Below are 20,179 nucleotides of genomic sequence, written 5' to 3'. Positions count from 1 at the left end.
ATATATTAGTAAATACTTATGGCTTCACAATTATGTCCAAAATAATTCCACTAATTAATTCAATTCAGTTTAATTCAACATATTTTTTATTGCTCGTTGTGTATTAAACAAACAGTAGGTGAACAAGGCTTTCAGTTCAAAATAAAACTTAAATATATATCATGTATTATAATTGTGCAGCCCTTATACGTACATATACATATGTATACATATATACACATAGAAACGTATATATACACACACATACATACATACAGACATGCATTAATATATATCAGCATATCAACTGACATTTCCCTTGGTCCTTTGCGGGTTGTAGACTGCGATTGTCCAGATCATAGTGTGAGGCCAGGTGTTTGTGTAACTGTCACCATAATAAATAACTGTTCAGCCTTTTATTGTTTACTTGATTGTCCCGAAAGGGTATGTATGTGTGTGTGTGTGTGTGTGTGTCTTCTAACAAGAATGAATGAGGTGCATTTAAATGAATGAATGGGAGTGGAGTTTGGACGCTGCGGGCACCGTGTAGTTTTGAGGTAATGTCTTCCACCATCTACGACTCCCCGGAGACGGTCAGGTCGAGGAGAATTTCTCTTTTTCCCAGACACCACCCTGTAAGACTCCCATGTGACGGTGGCTCAGAACTATGGGCCTAGTTAAACAGGAAGGCCTCCAGTGGAGTTGGTGTTTAAATAATAGTACCTCTCCAGGCTGCTGTATCCAAACAGTTTGTTTTAGCATTTTCTACACCTGTGAGCCTCCGATACACTGGAAAGAAAATGATATCATTTATCGTTCGAGCATAAGTCATCAAGGCTAAAGTATGCGGCGAATTTCAATTAGTCATTGTACAAATGGCTTTATGTGGCAAAATACTCCAAGAACATTTTTGGATGCTGCTGAGCCGAGCCACAATGGGCCATTCCTCCTGGGGGTTGTAAAACGCACCGGAGGAAGAGGAGGAGAAGGGGTAAGGAAAGGCAGGGAAAAAGTGGGGGCAGAGGGAGACAAGAGTTCAGAGAGGGGACGCTGATGAAAAGGTGAAAGGTGGGGAGAGATTACAAGAGGAGAGAGAAGGTGACGAGCCAGGTACAAGACACAAAACAGAGGAGTTACACAAGTGGAAGGGAGGAGGGAAGAAAGGAAGGAAAGAGGGGACGAAACAAAGGATATCAGCCAAAAATGGAAAAGAAAGACAGGAGGACGAAGAAGGGAGATCTTGATGAGTACAAATTCTACATAAATCTGCAGTCAAAGTGAAATAATGCTTGTAGGAGATTTTGTTAAAAATCCCAAAAGCCTTCTAACTTACTCCATAAATTAACCCTAGACTGAGGAACAGAGGGTGAAAAAAAGGGACGCTACTAATTAGACATAGTATCAGAGGGCAGCCAAGTGCACAAAAACAATATATGTAAAAAACTGTGGTTTTTCCCTGCCCAGAGGATGACAATCATCTGAATGAACACCTCAAAAATACTTCAACTTTAAATTTACTCCCGACAGTTTTTAGATGTAACTGTTTGTGCACATCAGTATAATCATCATAAACTGTGAGACACACAGGAAAATGTATCCCTCTTCCAGGGAGGATAATTGCTCTTAGTCAAAACCTAAGCCAAAATTCCTTTGTCAGACAAGAGGACAGTTAAGGAGTTGTTTTGTTAAAATTCATTTTTGGTAATATTTGGGAGAATTTTAAGAATTATTCCTACACGATTGAACACTTCAATAACCTCAGAATTCTTTAAAAAAATGATATATGTACAGAGACAAATATAAACATATAAAAATATGTGTATATAGACACACAAACAAATGTAAATATATAGCCATATATATGTATGTATATATGGCTAAATATATTTTCTTCTCTAAACTGTATGCTTCAGTGTTTTGTTCATATATTTGTCACCTTTTTTCCTCTGCACTGAGCTTTAGCTCTACAGGTGGAGTAGGGCATAGGCTATTCTGGAGCTAATTAATCTTTCCAATCAACATCAGGGGCCACGGGCATTTCTCTCATTTGCCTTCCATACTGTAAAGCAGTGGGCTATTTAAGGAGAAGTAGAACAGAGCAGGGAAAAGGGAAGGAAACGCCTGTCTAGACTCCCACCAGAGCGGCAGTCTGTACATTCTCCAGGAGCCCCCACAGGCGCACACAAACACAGCCCTCATCCTTAAAAACCTCCACTCCATCCCAACATACACCTCCTTAAAATCCTATATATTGGTGCTTTGCACACTCCGCTGCAATCACACACACACACACCAGTGAAACATCTCAAGGATTTCTTGTACATATGACGTCATGAAGAGTTAAAACAAATCAACAATGAGCACAGACACCTCAGTGTGTTGAAGCCTGCACCTCTATACCAGCTGCCACCTCAACATCAACTGAGTGTTTAAAACACACTTGCACACAAACACACACAATCAGGTCCAGACTGACACACCGAGGGTAAACAGGGCAGGTGAGTGAAGAATGATGGCTGCTCCTTAGCAGAGCAGGTCTCCACGCCTCGCTGCCTCTCTTTCACACACCCATCGCCGTCTGGTCAGTCTCAGCCTGCATCTCTCACACACACACATACACAGACATACACACTCTTACACACACAGTTAATCAATCATACGTGCATGCACAATGCATTGCCTCTGTATGAGGCAGAGCCAGGCACGTCTCAGTAGCACCAGTGCAGGTAGGTTCAGAACACAGACTTGAAGAAAAAAAGACGTCTTAGGTTGAACACTTGCTACTGCAATCAGACACTAAGGTTTTTGTTGATTTCATCTCCTGATGCACATGGAGTCGGTGAGCATGAATGTAAAGATTTGTAGAAAAATAATTTTTGGGATTCTCGCTGTAGTTTCTGCTCTTATCTGCTGTAAGCCTAAGGATGTATTAATATGCAACCATTTGGTTTGGGAGCTTTACAACCCTACAACCCTTTCAAAAAGAGAATATATATATAAATAGTAAAAGGATAATTGAATAAAAATAGATTTACTCACTCTGTGATCTTGGGGTCAATGTTGCCTATCCATAAGCGGTTTCCTTCATGGGCCACACTCTCTGAAATAATGGAGGCATTTTCTACAGTCTCTGCTGCAGACGACATGTGTTCTCTGAAGAAGAGACAATTTGTAGTAAGTAAAAGAGGAAATGCTTGTGAAATAACAGCAAAAAAAAATAATAAAAAACGAAAAATGAACACTAATTGTATTAATGTATTTACAAAAATGTATTTACAAAATATACAAAATATACAAAAAGTTATAACAATATATTTATAAATTGTGAGTGACCAGAGGGCCTGAATAATAGCAAAAATAATACTTTTAATGACATCTAATACCTCAGTTGATCGTCATTTATATAATCACAAACAATAAAATAATCCAGAAAAATATTCAGTTAAGTAAAGAAATCCAAGTAAGTAAAGATAAAAAATAAATTTATATATATATATATATATAAACACGCAGATTACCCTCATACTGATTGCTAAAATGTCATATCAGTCTGTAATGTGGGCTGTAGCCCAATTTATGAGCATTTATTTGGGTTGTATCATCACGCATGGCTTTTTTCCCTTTTCTTACTCGTGATGTTGCTGGACCTTTCAGATTCTCTGTTTTATATTGAGCTGATGTGTGCTAACGATTAGCTGGTATGGGCTTACCTGTGCGATCTACCAAAGCTTCTTTTCTACAACAGCGATTATTTCAGCCTAGGTTCAGTATGTCACTAGAGAGGCGTCTTATATACGTCAAAGTGTAAAATAAATCATTTTGGGGTTTTTTTTTTTTACTCTTTATTTTATAAAACCGTCTAAATCAACGAGTACTCTTTGTTTTATAAAACCGTCTAAATCAACGAGTCTTAACACTTAACAGTCACCGTCCGTCAACAAAGACGCAGACTGATGCTGTAGTTTGTTTCGCTGTACGCGGAAACTAGAGGAGGCGCTTGCTTTACTCATGCCGAGTGCCCGCCTTACCTCCGTGTCTCTCCGACTTATGTCATGACTCACTTCAAACGGACACAGTGCTGAAACTACGCTCTCTAATGAAACGTTTCAAGCTCCCATCGGATGTTGATAAAACTCTGACGCGAGGTGATGACGAAAACGACGCTGACGTCAAACGTGGCTTCCTTCTGCTGCTTTCCAATGTGGACCCCAGTCCTCTCTTTATAGACTTTTTAGCTGAGAGTAAGTACAGCTTTTGTTTAACCGTGACGTAAATGACTGGTGGTTTTATGGTTTTCGTTTTATTAAAGCAAAAACAATTTACGTAAACGTTTAATATTTAAATGTTCGGGTTTGCTCAGCACACGTGATATCAATCTGTCGACCTTCATACTACTCCTGTGTTAAAGCAGCTACCTTTAGCATGTATTTGTTTTATGTTTAACACATAATTGTATGTATTATTCTTAATGTAGCTGTGAAAGTAAGCCCTTACTATAACCCGGAAAGCCTCGTTGACTGTAAAATGAATTTCTACAACGAATTTGTTGAGTTTTAAACACCTACATAATCTGTTCTGTATACCTTTTAGTCCAGCATTTCCCGCAATTATAATACACGACAGAACACAATTTGAATTTAAGTAACGTGTTACTAATGGTCTGAAATATATGCCAAAAATGTGGTACTGTTATCTGACTCGAAAGTATGTCAAGTTAAAATGTTTTTATCACATACTATTTAGAAAATCGATTTTTGTCACTCACATTTAAGATGTCTGGGGTTTGCACTAATTATTAAGATTTGTATACATCGTCAAGTGACTTAAAGTCAGTCAGCGATAGATGGCGATGCGGTGTTTAAAGACAAAAACGTATTCTAGCAAACTCAGACGAGTTAAAATCCCATTTAATATTTTACATAAAATAGTTAAAGTATAATCAAGCAATACTTTCCATCCCAGTGTAAACACTAGGGATGTAACGGTACAGAAAAAGCCATAGTTCAGGTAAAAACATGGGCAATGAGTGTGTCTTTTCTTCCTGTATTATATAATTTATATAATTATAAATTATATTTTGTTTGGAAAATATACATATTATATATATATACTGTATATATATTAGGGGTTGCAAGACTGTCGACTAGTTGCTGATGACATTTATATTTTCAAATCATTAATAAAAAATCATAGCAGAAGGCAGCGCTTCATAATAATCTGTATTCAACGTAGACATGCTCCTTGTACACATCATTTTACACAAAACAATAAGTATCCTAGCCACAACAAGTAACTACATGTACTGTAACAGCCCTGTTTGACACACATCTGCTTCATTTTCTGCAAAAGATAGCAAAGAAACAATGCAGGCTCACGAGGCGGTTGCCGCCAGTAGCAGAGGCAGACGTCTGCAGCTGCTGCTGTGTTTGACGCTTACACGATATGGGGCTACAGTATCACACTGAACACCTGTGCTGCACTTTTTCTGCTTGGTTTACCATATAAAGAGATCTGTCACTGTCCCACATCTTAGCCTATCTGCTCTGTCACTGTGCATCCAATCATATCAGCATGACAGGAAACGTGCCAGACACAGACGCCTGGGCTGTGTGTTATGGTTGGTGGTCCACTGTCCTGCTTAAATATTTACCTTTAACAGGTATTTGAGTTTTTGGCAAGAACACAATGGTTTTGGTGCCTTTATGATGTTCTAATGATTATGATGTAATAATTATATTTTTCCATTAGCCAACAATTTATCTACCATAAAAAGTAGTAAATGGTGCTGAATGTTTATTGGTGAGTCTTAATCCTTCAACAGTTGACAGACACATGATGCATTAAGCAGGAAAACCTCTGTTCATGTGTGTCAACAGCTTTGTTCGGCAGCATTTTGTTTTGTTTCTCCTCATAGTTTACAGCCAAAAACACAATGGAGGATGTCAGGTGGGCAGCACTAGACCACAAGCTGTTCACAGTCAGCGGCTGTGAAAGGCAGGGGTTTATAGCATGTGTTTGTGTCTGTAGGCTTCCATATCTCAGAGTATGTCCATCTGCGTGTATGCTGAGGTTCACTGACACACTACGTGCAAGGTGGGGGGTGGTTTGGTTTGTCCACTGTGTATATAAGTGAAACGTGGGGTTCCCTTTCAATGCCTAAACAGCCATGGTTGGCTGCAGTAGTAGTACAATAGTAATAAGTATATAGTACTTTATAGTTTATTTGTTCTTGAATTAAAGAAACAAATGTATAACATTTCTAAAATCTGCATCTTACACAATAGTGTAATGTACAAATACAAATAAACTACTTTGTCACACTTGCATGTTGAATTGCAACATAAACACATTCCAAGAAAATATACCATATTGCTAATCTAATTTATTTGTATCAAATTCAAGCTAACCTGTCAAAACTCATATTTGTTAACTAAATGGCAGTCTGTGAGACAATGAATGTAGCTCCCATACAAGATGTAGGCCTACCTCCTACTGGCTGATATGAGAAATGACTTCACTTTGAAAAATGGTGCAACTTATACTTACCACTGATTATGTGAAGTAAAGATAAACTGAAATTCTGTGGATATAATGTTGAGTTATAGGTTTTTCTACCCATCTACCTATCTATTTATCTTCTTCTCAATCAGGAATGGCGTTAAATAATCTGGGTGTGCTGCGACCCCTGCTGTGTCAGTCACTGCTGCGTCAGGTCAGACCCCCACTTGGGCTCGCATCCCGGGTCAGAGCAGCACCTCTGACTCCTAACACCGCCGGTTTGCCCGCTGCAGTTACCAGACTTTATGCCACCAAGAAGGCAAAAGGTCAGTGGAAATGAAAGTCTCTGAAGGTCATTTCTGCTCGATGCTATTTGTTTTTGTGATATTATCTCTGTTTTTACTTCTCATTGCTCAAGCAAAGGCAAAGAGCCAGTCTGGAAAAGTGAATATTAATTCAGCCCTGGTGCAAGACATCATTAATCTGGAGGAAGTGAAGGCGGACATGATTGCTGTTGTCAATTCACTGAAAGATGACTTCACCCGCAGCCTAAACATCCGAACATCTCCAGGTATTTATCCCTATCCCTGCCCTCGGTGTGTCTCTGAAAAGCAGTGACTCACAGGTTCAAACATGAAGTCACCTCGAAATCAAATATGATTAAAGATGATGTGTAAATGACTGCAGTGTTGGCCAAGTGCTGATTTGATGACAGACTGAGAGGAAAAATGAACTAGGGATTAAAAAAGGAAATTTAAAATGAGAACTCATTCATCGTAGAGCTTCATTTGAAATGCTCAACTTATCATTCCCTACCTAGAAAACAAGAGTAAAATACTGATTATTGTAAATGAAACTGAAATTCAGACAATCAGATTCTGAACAATGTTCCATTTTTGTTCTCCAGTTCTAAGTATGAGTCAATGGTGGACTCCAGGTCTTTCTCACTGCAGAGTTCTCACTGTAAAACCATTGATAAATCTGTTTTATCTGAGTGCTTCTCAGTCACATCGCTGCACACACTTAACTTTTACAACGCTGGCTGCTTAAGACTTCCTCTGCTTTTCCCAAGAGTCATTAATATCACTGACTGAACAGATGCCATCACACATGTAAATGGGGAAACTCTCAGAATCCCTTTTATATGTATGAGGATTATACACGGACAGTAAATATAATACAATGATTGACGACACGTTCATCACTGAGGTCATTTATGGGACATCTTTTCTGCAACTTCTCCTCTGGGTTTTTGTAGTTTCGCTTTTAGAGCCTGTTAGAATTTACTGGTAGAGTTTCAAAAATAGTTTAGCAGTCTGTAGAAAAGAGAGGCAAAAGCTGATGTTTATTCATCGTTTTCATTTGTCTTCTTCAGTCATGCTTCCGAAACAGTGGTTTATTTCTTTCTTTTAATTCTTCTGCTTCAGGTATCATAGTAAATGTTAAATAACCCTTTAACTGCTGGAACTATACCTCAAATTCACAATTGACCATTTCTGTGTAGACCTCACACTTCCCAGCAGTTTACAACATAACATCTTATCATTATCCACTTTGATCAGTAAACTGCCATCTTTGAACGCATCAGACAAATTGCCTGAAGGCTCACAGTGAGGAGAGTCCTGTGTCACCTCACCTTGACCCCAGTTTCCCCAACTACATCCAGGTCGTGACACTTTGCCTCTGGCTTGTAAGAATTGGGATTTGGGCCAGGAGGAATTAGAAGTCGGATATATAATGGAGGCTCCCTGGGGAGGAGGCAAACAAGTTTGGAATCAAACTTCAAAACGTAAAGTGTCTCGAGCTTGGACTCCTCGACCGTGATATCACTTTCAGATGCTTGACGTTTCTCCAGTGGGGAACTTGTTTTGTTGAAGAAAACATGGAAGCTACTGAGGCACAAACACAACCTTGATTTTCATGGTTGATCCCTCAGTGTCCTGTCTTCCTGTCTTCCACCTTGTCTTTTCCCATTAGTTTTTTCACGTCATTCTCTGCTTCTCAACATTCATCAACAGATGTTTGAGTCATTTTCTATCAGCAGCTCCTCCCTTCACTTTTCTTCTATTTGCTTGTTTTTGTCTTTCTCAATAATTCCTGGACTCGCAATTTGGCTTGTGCCCATGACATTTCATGTCCGTGCATTCAGATTTCTTATTAATCCGCCGAAGAAGAAAAAAAGTTTTCCCCCGTGAAGCAAAGTTCAAGGATTTGAAGCATTCTTTTCTTCCGTCACCTCCTCCATCCCTCCTGCTCTCCCAGCAAGCCCCTCGCCATTCTTGATCCGTCCCTACATCCTGTCATCCTCCCTGTCTTCTCTCTCCATCTGTGTTTCCCCCTCCACTCCGTTCATCCCCCTCTCATCTGTACAGCTGTACAGTAATCCAGGGAGGCAGCAGGACTTAGAGCTGACAGGAGAGATGAGATGGTGGAATGGAATGACGTCAGTCGTCTGAGTCCGAGTGTGTGTGTGTGTGTCTGCGCGCGTGCATGTATCTTCACAAGTGTGTGTTTGTTCCATGACTTGTTCATCTGGCTCTAATTAAGAGTGTGTGTGTGTGTTGATATGACTGTATGAGCAGTTGTGTGTTGCCATGACTGTTGGTGTGTTTGTTTGTGTGCTGTGTTCAGCACAGAGTTACAGATACATGTGAAGGGACGAAGGAGAGATACATGTAACATGAGAAGGGACAATGTAAACAACATGTACACTGTGGTCAGATACAGGTTCTTTAATCTTGGCTGGAACACTTGCTTAATGTCAACGGAAATTAACCACAGTTCATTTGAGGGAATAGTTTTGAACGCTGCATGGATTTCTTCCAAAAGATGAATATATTTTATTTTTGATCTAAACAAAAGTTGTTGGGTTTTTTCTGTTTTGTTTTTTCAAAGCTGCCCTAATGCCTAAAAAGGCTCTAAGACAACATTTTCCTAAGAGTGTTTTTTGTGGCTTTATCCAAGTAACCAATAAATCAGTGATGATCAGCTGGCGGCCCGTGAGCCAAATCTGGCTTACCAAACCATCCGAAATAAACATCTGTAAATCATAATGTGATTTTTTTTATTTTATTTTTTTTAGTGTCTGGTCCCCAAGGTGTCTGTCCAGGAGAAATTCTGGCCCTCTGACAAATCTAGTTGTTGACCCCTGCATTAAGTTCTTTGTTCATTGCAGTGCTTCGACTTTACACGTCCCCACTTATACCCCACTGAGGGTATCTTGGGGTTCAAGTTTTATTTTGGAATTTATTTTGAAGGTTTAGAATTGGGGAGAGGGTTAGATTCAGGGTTAGGATTAAGATTAAACATGAGTAAAATAAGGGAATAAAGGATGGATTAAATCTATTTAGAACAGTCACAAAATGCGTGTGTGAGTGTATTTTAAATTATTTTAAGAGCATGGTGTCTTTCTACTTCTTTCCCTTTTCTTTTTCTTTCATTTCTGTAAAACCTACATCCCTATTCTTTGAGAATCGCTTATACGATCATCTGCCACGATCTATTAAACCTTATCTACTTCCTACTTTTCCTACTACCTGTCTATATACTACTATCTTCATGTTTGTCTGTATCGTCGTATAACTATCTTCATGTTTGTCTGTATCGTCGTACTCGGCTGCAGTGTGCCGTGGAACCAACATGCTCAGGGTGATGCTGTAAACAACCGCTGTTTGGTGCTTATCGTCAAATCTCTGCCTGCCGACCGACTGGATGAAGCTGTGTTGTTAGCAGCTGCACAAACAAACAGCTGCAGTGAGATCAGCTGATACGAACAGTGCACTTCTTTGAGCTTATCTTTTGTGTGCACATACAAAGTGTTTTGTTTTGGGTTTTTTATCTGATAATGTACTGTAATGTGTACTATAGCATTTTTTTTTTTTTTGAAAAAAATAGTTGGCTTGACACCAATACTGTAGTATTTACGGCACTTGGAACACTTAATGTCCGACTCTCCGCTGCCCCCACAGCCTCCAGCTTTATTACAGAAAAGACGTTCTGTCTGCTTGTCTGTCCTATGAAGATAGAGACGAGGCATGAGACATCTATAGAACAATGCATATTTGTTTTTCTTAGTTCTAATCTCTTACCCTCTGGTCAGGTGTCTTCTTTTACACATCATTCAAAATGATCATAGAGAGGAAAATTACCTGACACACACCAACACACCCACCCACGAACAACAGCGCAGCCCCCTCTGGGTGAGTGGGGAGGTGCTGATGTAAGACAGAGTTAGAGAAGAAGGAAACAACTGCGTCTGAGGTTAGCCAGATAGGAGAGAAGAGAGGGGACGGAGAGCGGTTGGGGGGTGGTGGTGTGGTAAATATAAAGAATGAGCTGGTGAAATGGAGAGGGTGATGGCAAGGGAGAGGAGGAAGTCACCTCCTGTTGGCACACTAACATAAGGAAGATGATGGAGACTTGACTTTTTCAGTGGGGTTTATCTGTGGGTCAACTGCTCTGTCTGTAATAGTCAAGGTTGTTGAAATTTACAAAGTACATGATTAATAGTTTTGTTTTTTTTTTAATTGAGCCTTTGAGCTGTTTTATATAGATTAAAAACACAAGAAATATTTGTGAGTATCTGAGTAACATAACAGGAGCATGTATAGGCCTCATCCCTGAGCTCTTAATATCATTGTCCTTCAAAACATTAAAATATTCTATTATCCATATCAGCTTGTACTTATATCCCAACATTTTTTGTTTTAATAACCGGTTGGTCCATGGACCAGGGGTTGGGGACCCCTGACTTAAACTGAAGTAAGATTAAAAAATAAATATGACAAAGAAAAAGATTTTGTTAAAAAAAAACATAAAATGACAAACAACTGAAGATACCAATAGAATTAACTGTGATTTACTGGACACAACTATAGCTGTAATAGTACTTCAGAATTAGCCAGATTAAAAAAAAAAAGTTGTTTTGGTGCTAAAGCAAATGTATTCAGTCAAAGACAAGTATAAATAACCTTAAATACTTTTTTATTAAATGCTGAATTAAAGTGTGCTAAAATATATGTGAAGTTTAGCATAGACATTGGTAAAGTTTTAAAATCCTTAGCCAAAAATATTGGCCCAGAATCCTTCAACATCAAACATCTGCTGGGATGTGGAAATCAATGATAATCATAGTGTATGGTGAATGAATATGTATAGCTAATCATTAATATATATATAAATACTATATTTGTAGGAGCCCTGGATCACATTGTGGTGACGACTCCTGATGGAAAGTTCCCCCTCAACCAGTTGGGTCAGGTCTCCATGAAATCACCTCAGCTCATTATGGTCAACATGAGCGGCTTTCCGGAGGTAAGTCGATCACTCGCAAACACACACACACACACACACACACACACATCCAAACACGCACTAATACTGAATCTCCGTACTGGAATCTGTTTGCCTCACACAGGCGAGTATTCAGTAACTAAAAGCTTTATCAAAATAATCCAGAGCACAGACAGATAAATGGTTCTCAGTGAGAGGAAAGTGAGCCAGAGCAGGACTGGACTCTCACATCCGTCTGTCTAAATGAAACCTGACCCGCTCCTCTGTTCTCCAACTGCGTCTCAAACACTAATTGATTGATGACTGGTGGAGCCCTTTGTTCTGGGGGTGAAAGATAGCAACAAGAGCCCAACACTGTGTGTGTGTGCATGGAGATGTGGTTGTGCCTGCGTGTGAGTTGTCACAAAAGAGGAAATGACATCATCCTGCCTCCAGGTTAAAAGGGAATAGATTATTTTTCCTTTTCTTTTTTTTTTTCACTCTCTTCACTCGCCCTCTGCTTCTTTGCAGATGATATAATGCTGTACTAATTAGAGCTACGGGCAGAGCATTCACACACAGAGGTGCAGCTCCAGTTGACCAGACCGTACTGTTGCTGTACAAATTCTATAATGTGCTGATTAAATGTTGTGTGTACAAGGATGGTCTTTAAAACGCAAGGCAAAAGGTTCGATTCTAGGTGTCACAACAAACCTGCCCTCAGTTCTTTATTATGCATGGTGTTGATATGTCACCCAGATGAAGGGAAGGGCATGAGAGTTCCCACGTAAACAGTACCCTCAACAGTGACCCCTAGGACTCTAGTTAAAGGAGCTTGAACTTTTAGAAGTAATAATGGTCCTAGAGTGCGGCATCCACTGAGTTGAAAAAAATATATATTCAAAGTGAGAATTATTACCTAGAATTTATCTACAGCTAACATAACGTAATATTCTCAATAGCACTAGTATTTTGTTGTGCATTGTAGTTTTTATAAATTCCACAGTCTGATTCAAAGATATCAGTGTTTGACACAGTTAGAGATTAGATAGGTTTAAATTAGGTTAGATTAGATTAGATTGGAGATTAGAAGTAGTAAACTTTCATGTGCATGTTGCAGAATTATACACAATTTACAAAAACAGATTTACATCTTTGAGGGATTCATCTTCTCTTTGTATAAACAAAATATATATTTAGGATATTGGGTATTCCTGGCAGTGATGGTCCGTCCCTATGCTGTTGTTGCAAATACATTTTTACAGTACTTTCTCTCCTCATACAGTTGTCAACCGATTTAGATGAACACCAAGTTATTTCCCCAGAAATTTAAAAGCTTCTTATTTTAATCCTTTTTTTTTGGCTTTAGTGTCTTGACCCCTGACACTAAAGCCAGTGGTTTCACCTCATTTTTATCCTTTTATAAGTAACACAGATATTTATCGGCATCTTAGAGTGTCCAACACAAGTCCGTCCGTTTCCACCACTCAGTTTGTTTCCATCTCAAACAGGCAGACCACCGACCACACACAAACTCTTGTTTTTGTTTTTGGTGGGCACCACCCCTCAACTTAACTGTTACTAATGTAAAGCTAATTTTAATCTTAGTCTAACTCTAATCTGAGGTTAACTATAATGCTAACTCCAAACCAAATCTTGAACCAAATCAGGATGTATCGTAACCACAAATGTCCCTACAAAGAGAAGTGTCCCAACAATTAGAGTGGTTTCACATTTTTAATAACATTATATTGTTATTATGTATATTTGTTCCCATAAGTATAGCTTTGCCAGCATAGAGGTACCCACACACAGCACCACCACATCTTGCCCTGTCCCACCCCTGGGGTGAGTCCTCAGTGTCCAGAGCTGATAGACTTATAATGACGCCTATCCATTTCTCAGCACTTCAGAGACTCAACCTTTGTTTTCCCTTCATTCATTACGCAGCACTTGAAACAACTACATCTAAGATCAGGAGGCAATTTACTGCCAGTGCATGTGTTTATAAGGATGCGGCATCACCACTTTGTTCATTTAGTGAAACTATTTTCTTCGGAAATCACTCCTTCACACACCCCTCCCCACAGACACACACACGCAGACTCACACACAAGCTCCGCTGGGCTGTGCTTTTGAACCTCTCCGACCACGTTTGATGTGAAACCACAGTGTAATTTCTCTTCCTCTCCAACATATTAACCAGAACCTGCTCGGCCCTTTTTGCAGATTCCAAAATTCCACTTGTTTTCTTTCTTTTTTTTTTTCGTAACCACCAGAGTGGGACGCTGGACAGGGAGGGTCGGAAACACTGATGAATTTGATGCTGAGAACAATCAAACATAGGTATGGCCTGAATCGATCACGCCACACTCAAAGAGGGAGCAAACCAGAGGTCTGCACTCCGGATGATTTTTTTTTTTTAACAAATGAAAAAAGGAACTTCCTGGATTGATTTAATGCACACAAATAAATTCCTTTAATCTCGCTGCCATGGTTTTTTTTCCCCCAATGGAAAAAAGTTTGGAGTGAGCTCGGCAGAAAGGGGAATGGAGTAGAGCGGGTTTAAAAGAAAAGAGGAGGAAATTATCCCTCTCCTTTTTTACATTGCTTTTATTAAAGCTCCGCTCAGGGATTTGTCATGTGGTTGCAGATTTGGTTTGAGGAGTGTGACTCAGAAATTTAAAGAATCTAGCTTCATCCCACTTGTGTGTATGTGCCGTTCAACTTTGTTGCTCAGGGTTTAAAGTATTGTTTGTAAGACCAAGGGATTACACTGTGTATATAGAATGTAATGTCTTTATGGTTCGCATATGCAACGGTTGTTTCAATAATTACCATGGAGCTTCACGCAAGGTTGTTTTTCTTCCTGCATGCATGGGCTTCCAACTGAGAAAAGATGTTGTGGAAGTGATTAAAGTCATGAGTTTTGACTGGACACCAACTTTTGTTCAATTTTTTCTTTTTTCTTTTTTTTTTTTTTGTTTTGATATCATGTAGCATCAAATTGCACCAGATTACTTGTTCCTTCACCGAAAACAGATACTGTTGTCATTTTATTCTCCCTCGTTCATAATGATGACAAATGGTGTTTTTTCATATAAATATTTTTGGCAACATCCAAGAGGAAGTGCAGATGTTTTTGTTTCTGGTTATATTTTTGTCCAACTATCCAACAGGCCAGTGTTTCCCAATGTTTTCTGAGTCATGGCACATATTTTGCATTAGAAAAGTCCCATGACTCACCACCAAACAAGTGTCTCAGAAACTAAATGTAATAAAATACAATGATTTTCTAGTTTAAAATTAACTTTAATTTTTAACTTCAATGTGAATCATGGGCCTGTTTAGTTGAACACGAAACTGATATACTCACAGGGATTGAAGAAAGACGCCCATGAAGATCTTCTACAGCTGTGAGAGTCATTTTGTTGATCCATATAGCCATCTGCTGTCACCTTGTGGATGAGAGTTTGTTTTTTTTTTATTCACTGTCACATAGAGGTAGTGCAGTATTTGCAGTAAATAAATATTTGTTTATAGTGAAATTTGAATTGCTGCAGTGGGCACCACTTCACGATCAAACCTCATGAATCTGTCGCCAGGTGTCCAAGTCAATCAGAAACTTGTGGGTTAAATGAGTAGTGTTTAAACAGTGCGCTGGATTTGAAAATTTAAAAAAATCCCAAATGCAAACTTCTCTAAATAGTCACAGAGGTAAAGTAGTGAAGCGAAATAAATTAAAACTTGTTAAGACATTCATTTCAGACATTTCACGGGTCTCTAACTGCTTTGACAGGTTTTATCATCATATCTTTTAAGTGTGAAGAATCACCATATTTTCTATTTCATCAGCCCAATTTTAAAATCAAACTTCAAACTTTAAAGCAAATTTGAATGAAAACTGGTTTAAATACATGTATGTGTGTGTGCGTGTATATATATATATATATATATATAAATATATGTACATGAACATGTGTATGTATGTGTGTATATATATATACACGTATATGTACGTGTGTGTATATATGTACGTGTGTATATATATGTACATATACATATATGTATGTGTATATATGTACGTGTGTATATGTACGTGTGTGTGTATATATGTACATGTACATATATGTATGTGTATATATATGTACATGTGTGTGTATATACTGTATATATGTGTACATATATGTATATATGTATATATACAGTATGTGTACGTGTATATATATATATATACGTGTATATTTATAGATGTACATCTGTATGTGTGTATATGTATATATTTGTGTGTGTGTGTGTATATTTAGGTAATGATGATAATAATAATGAAATATATTTAATGCATTGGTGAATGAAAATAGTTGGCAGTTACACCTTTCGTAAAAAAAAATGTGGTCTACAACATGTGTATTGTTTGTGTGTGGGCATGCGTGTGCGTACATGCACTTGTGCGTTTGTGCATGCATGCATTTGTGTGTGTGTGTGTGTCCATACACAGGCAACAGCAGACTTTTCTGTGAGGTCACCAGAAGTCAGTGCCCTGCCCTGCAACCTCTCAGCCCTGTCCCACAGGGCCACGCGCTGACAGTGGCCTGAGGCACTTCCACACAGCCTGGGCGTCCCAGGAGACACACACACACACACACACTCATATATATACAATGTGTAATACCTAATGACTCCCAGCTGGAGCCCTGCCACTACCTGCAGTCGTAGCTCTGCTTTTCAGTTAACACCAGTGTCTGTGTGTTTCTGTTTCTCTGTGTGTGTGTGTGTGTGTGTGTGTGTGTGTGTGTGTGTGTGTGTCCAGGCTACAGCGGCTGCCACCCGCGCCTTAAGGGAGAGTAGCATGAACCTAAACCCAGAGGTGGACGGGACGATCATCAAAGTGCCTGTTCCTAAGTAAGTCTATAACACACACACACCATGCCTCTCCTGGTCCCTTATCCTAACCTCAAAATACCCTCCTTCATAGTGGGAGCCATAGACATGGACTCTCTCTCTCTCTCTCTCTCTCTCTCTTTCTCTCTCTCGCTCTCTTACTCTGTCACTTTCTCCATTCTCTCACTATCTGTGTCTCTCACTCTTTCTTTTTTCAGACGTTTGTATTCCCTCTCTATTTTTACCCTTTCTTCTCTGTCTCTCATTCTCAACTACCAACTCACAAACACCTCAAACAAAACTGTCTGTCATTCACTGAGCCACTTTGTAAAAACAGTATGTTTCTTTACTCACACACACACTCTTACTCACTCATGCACGTCTGTCGGAGAGTGTGTATAAATACTACCCTGTGATTACGTGCATGTATGTTCATATGTGTGTGTGTGTGTGTAAATAGAGCAGCAGGTGTTAGTCTGGCAGAGGAGGGGACACACTAGAGTCAGACCACTCTCCCCCCTGCAATCAGTCTCGGCACGCTCCAAACTTCCCATTTGCATTTCCGAGGAGAAGGCGCTCCTTGATTGGCCCTGGAATCAGTAATTAGGCCGCATTGTTTGTGGTAAATAGATGGCGCACGAGGATTGTTTGCAAATAGTCCCAGAGGCGAAAACACCAGGAGAAAAGAAAAAAAAGCCAATTAGGGACAAAGAGGTGAAAATTGAAAGTAGGATTTTCTAAGTGATTAACAAATGACCTGATTTGAAACAAATGGCTTCAAATCAGGTCCTGGATCTCACTAAGTGATTGTTGGGATATGTGGGTTCTGTGTCAGAACTGAAATGATTGGATTAATCCCTGCAGACACTTTTTTTTTTTTTTAACTGGAGCTGTGCATTATGAACGAGACTTTCCTTTCTCTGTCGTGGCCTCATGTCTGCGCTCCTGTTCCACGTCCTCTCTCTGTTGTTCAGAGTAACACGAGAACACCGGGAGAACCTCTCCAAGGTGGCCAAGCAACTCAGCAACAAGGCCAAAGACTCGGTGAGGAGGGTTCGATCCAACGCCGTCTCGCAGGTCAAAAAGGCAAAGGAGGGAAACTCAGAGGACACCATACATCTGGTAGAGAAACAGGTATGGGACAGAGGACGACCAAGAGGTGCTACCACACCACACTGACTTTAGTCTCAGTAAACGTATTGATAATTGACCTAATTTAAATCAAATACGGTTATTTCCTTTTTTCACCATCTGCGTCCTTCCACAAATTTAAGGTAGTCCAGTGTGAAAAACTAAACTAGTGTGATAAACAGATTTCTGTGTCAGTAAATATTTTCGACATCAAACATTCAAATACATTTAAAAAATCTAATTTAAATAAATTATATATATATTATTAAAATAAAAAAACATGTTTTTTCTTGTTAAATAAAAAAAAATCATTTTGCCATAAATAAACTTTTATAAATTTATAAACAAAAATGAATAAACCTCACCATTTATTCATATAAACGGCAGGTCAAAATTGGACGGACAGTCTGCCCATTAGTGAACTTTGCTGTAGAGGGCGCTGTATACAAACTGCAGTAACTAGTTTACTATATTGGATTGGATTATTGCCAGGTGCCAATAGGGATGGTACAACTTGTAGTCTCTACCGATGCTGATCCTGGACCAAGCTAGCCCTAATATTGACCGTCTTTGTCAGGGATTTGCTCTCTTGCAAGATAGTAACTATGAGCATCTATGTTAAATTAATATATTGATGTTACAGTTTTTTTTATGTAATTTCCTTTTAGTGTAATCATCAGTCATGCATTGGAGTTTTTAACTTATTTGATCTTGGTGTAAAAAAGGCATTTTCAATAACATTGTTTTTCTTTTTCTCCCTGGACAGATTCAACTGATGATGGACAACATCTCCTCAGACATTGACAAACTGTGTGCAGCTAAGACTAAGGAGCTGCTAGGTGGACAGTGATGGTACCAAAAACTCTGTCTAGGTCTTGTTATATGTTTTTTACTTTGTATCCTTTCTTTATAGCTCCACCTACAGGCAGACAACAGCTCTAACAGGACAACGATTGGATCATTGAGGAGCTGGACTGTTGTTTCACTCCAACAGATAAACAAGCATTGGTTCATTTAGTCTGTGTTTGACTTCTGACTGGTCGACACTGGGCATCGGTGTCTGCCCAGATCACCGGTTCATATGATCTCTGGACCGCAGGATGACATCAGAAATTTACACTGAAATAACAGCAACAACATGCCATTGCCGCCATCATTTTTCCCCTTCTCCAGACAAACTCCAAATGAGGGAAGAACAGACTTGCAACAGGGTTTTTTTGGGCTGTTTATGTAAAACAAGCGCACCCATCCGATTGTAAACTGGTTGCGGTTTGTCTTGGTGGCAGGAGCTGGAGAGAGAAGCTTGGTTCCAGCGTTGTGTGAGCCAACTGAACAGATATCGTTAGCCAGTTGCCATATATTTGTTTCACGTAACTTCAAAGTGTGTTGGAAATGCACGGCAGGAAAAGAACAAGGTCCGTGTGGAGGATTGATAATAACGGCTACTCACTTCTAAACATAATAAAGTCAGGAAAGTCGCATTATTGATGGACTCCATTAAAGGAGCACTGCCTCGTACCATGTGCGTCATCTTTCTTTCTCTTGTTTTCTTTCGCCCCACTCTGAGTTTGAAGTTGCCCCCGCTGCCATTAGCTGGAGTGATAATGGAGGTTTCCTGTGCACAGACCTCCAGGCCTCCTGACTGCTGCCAACACAATTGTCCTCCAGGAAAAGTGGCTGTTAATGTCTTTTTTTTTTGTCTTCAAGTAAACACACTCTTAAAGCTGCAGACAGGAATTTTCATAAAAACTGAGGAGACTTCCTGAAGATGCAATCAAACTAAATCAATCTTTTATTTGAACATTTGATATAAAGGTCAAAAGGACAATGGGCAATATTTCGGTAGGGTTGAGCAACTGGTACAATTGTTACAGAGTACAAATATTTTCATTTGTTTACTCACCGAAACCCAATACCTTTAATGACACTTTAGAATTCTTTGCAAAACATTATGCAAATTATGCATATGCAACTGGTAGGCAGTGCTCTGTGGGTAATAAAGTGACTTGTGCGTTTGTGCATGTGCATTCCAAACCGAGCCATTGTGAAGACATCAGGCAGAAAAATGACCAAAGTCTGTTGTATTTTCTTCTCATTAACAGAATACCTACTTTCATAAGGGCGATGAGACCCAGGACACTGACTGTGTGTTGCTCAGCTGGTCGTGGAGAAAACCTGTTCTGAAATCAGAGGTCCCTGCATCTGAACTTCGTACCGATACTGACGTTGATATCTGTGCATCCCTTATTTTGAGTGGTTTAACTTTCAAGACTAATTCCTAAACCTGCAACACTCTCTAAAAAAACAGTCTCGGAGGCAAAGAAGGGCTAAACAGCCAATCTCTGCTTTAAGGCCGAAGGCAGAAACTGCTGCTTAATGTGCTGACCTCCAGTCCTCCTTAAGTGCTGTATTAAAAACA

The 20,179-nt window shown here is 39.3% G+C and overlaps 2 protein-coding genes across 4 annotated transcripts in view; one reads left to right on the top strand and one right to left on the bottom strand.

The window, feature by feature from the left end:
• Window positions 1–4,146, bottom strand: part of rbm18 (RNA binding motif protein 18) — a 12,393-nt gene extending 8,247 nt beyond the window's left edge. The window contains exons 1-2 of one of the 2 annotated variants that reach the window (XM_025062310.1): window positions 4,008–4,146; window positions 3,019–3,132 (exon numbers count right to left, since the gene is read on the bottom strand). In XM_025062310.1, the coding sequence (XP_024918078.1) occupies window positions 3,019–3,125 (107 nt within the window). In that variant the 5' untranslated portion in view covers window positions 3,126–3,132; window positions 4,008–4,146. Of the gene's footprint in view, window positions 1–3,018; window positions 3,133–3,689; window positions 3,847–4,007 lie in introns of those variants that run through there. The other variant, XM_008324398.3, reaches the window with a different exon arrangement.
• Window positions 4,026–19,278, top strand: mrrf (mitochondrial ribosome recycling factor). 2 transcript variants are annotated; one of them, XM_025062309.1, is made up of 8 exons: window positions 4,129–4,220; window positions 6,007–6,072; window positions 6,630–6,803; window positions 6,896–7,048; window positions 11,672–11,790; window positions 16,559–16,650; window positions 17,604–17,763; window positions 18,527–19,278. In XM_025062309.1, the coding sequence occupies exons 3-8, from the start codon at window positions 6,632–6,634 to the stop codon at window positions 18,608–18,610; spliced, it is 780 nt and encodes a 259-aa protein (XP_024918077.1). In that variant the 5' UTR covers window positions 4,129–4,220; window positions 6,007–6,072; window positions 6,630–6,631; the 3' UTR covers window positions 18,611–19,278. The 2 variants fall into 2 exon arrangements, with proteins under 2 accessions (XP_016894450.1, XP_024918077.1); XM_017038961.2 differs by lacking the exon at window positions 6,007–6,072 and having other exon boundaries at window positions 4,026–4,220.
• Window positions 19,279–20,179: the final 901 nt, after the last annotated feature.

This window comes from Cynoglossus semilaevis, chromosome 14 (assembly GCF_000523025.1).
Source record: "Cynoglossus semilaevis isolate Cse_v1.0 chromosome 14, Cse_v1.0, whole genome shotgun sequence".
In the NCBI taxonomy this organism is placed as follows: Eukaryota; Metazoa; Chordata; class Actinopteri; order Pleuronectiformes; family Cynoglossidae; genus Cynoglossus; species Cynoglossus semilaevis.
Note: the sequence above shows the minus strand (reverse complement) of the source record. Positions and strands in the feature narration are given on the sequence as shown.

Coding starts and splice junctions, on each gene's coding strand:
- mrrf (XM_017038961.2), top strand. CDS start 4,076: ATGAAACGTTTCAAGCTCCCATCGGATGTTGATAAAACTCTGACGCGA. Junction 7,049..11,671: donor AAACATCCGAACATCTCCAG/GTATTTATCCCT, acceptor CTATATTTGTAG/GAGCCCTGGATCACATTGTG. Junction 16,651..17,603: donor ATCAAAGTGCCTGTTCCTAA/GTAAGTCTATAA, acceptor TCTGTTGTTCAG/AGTAACACGAGAACACCGGG.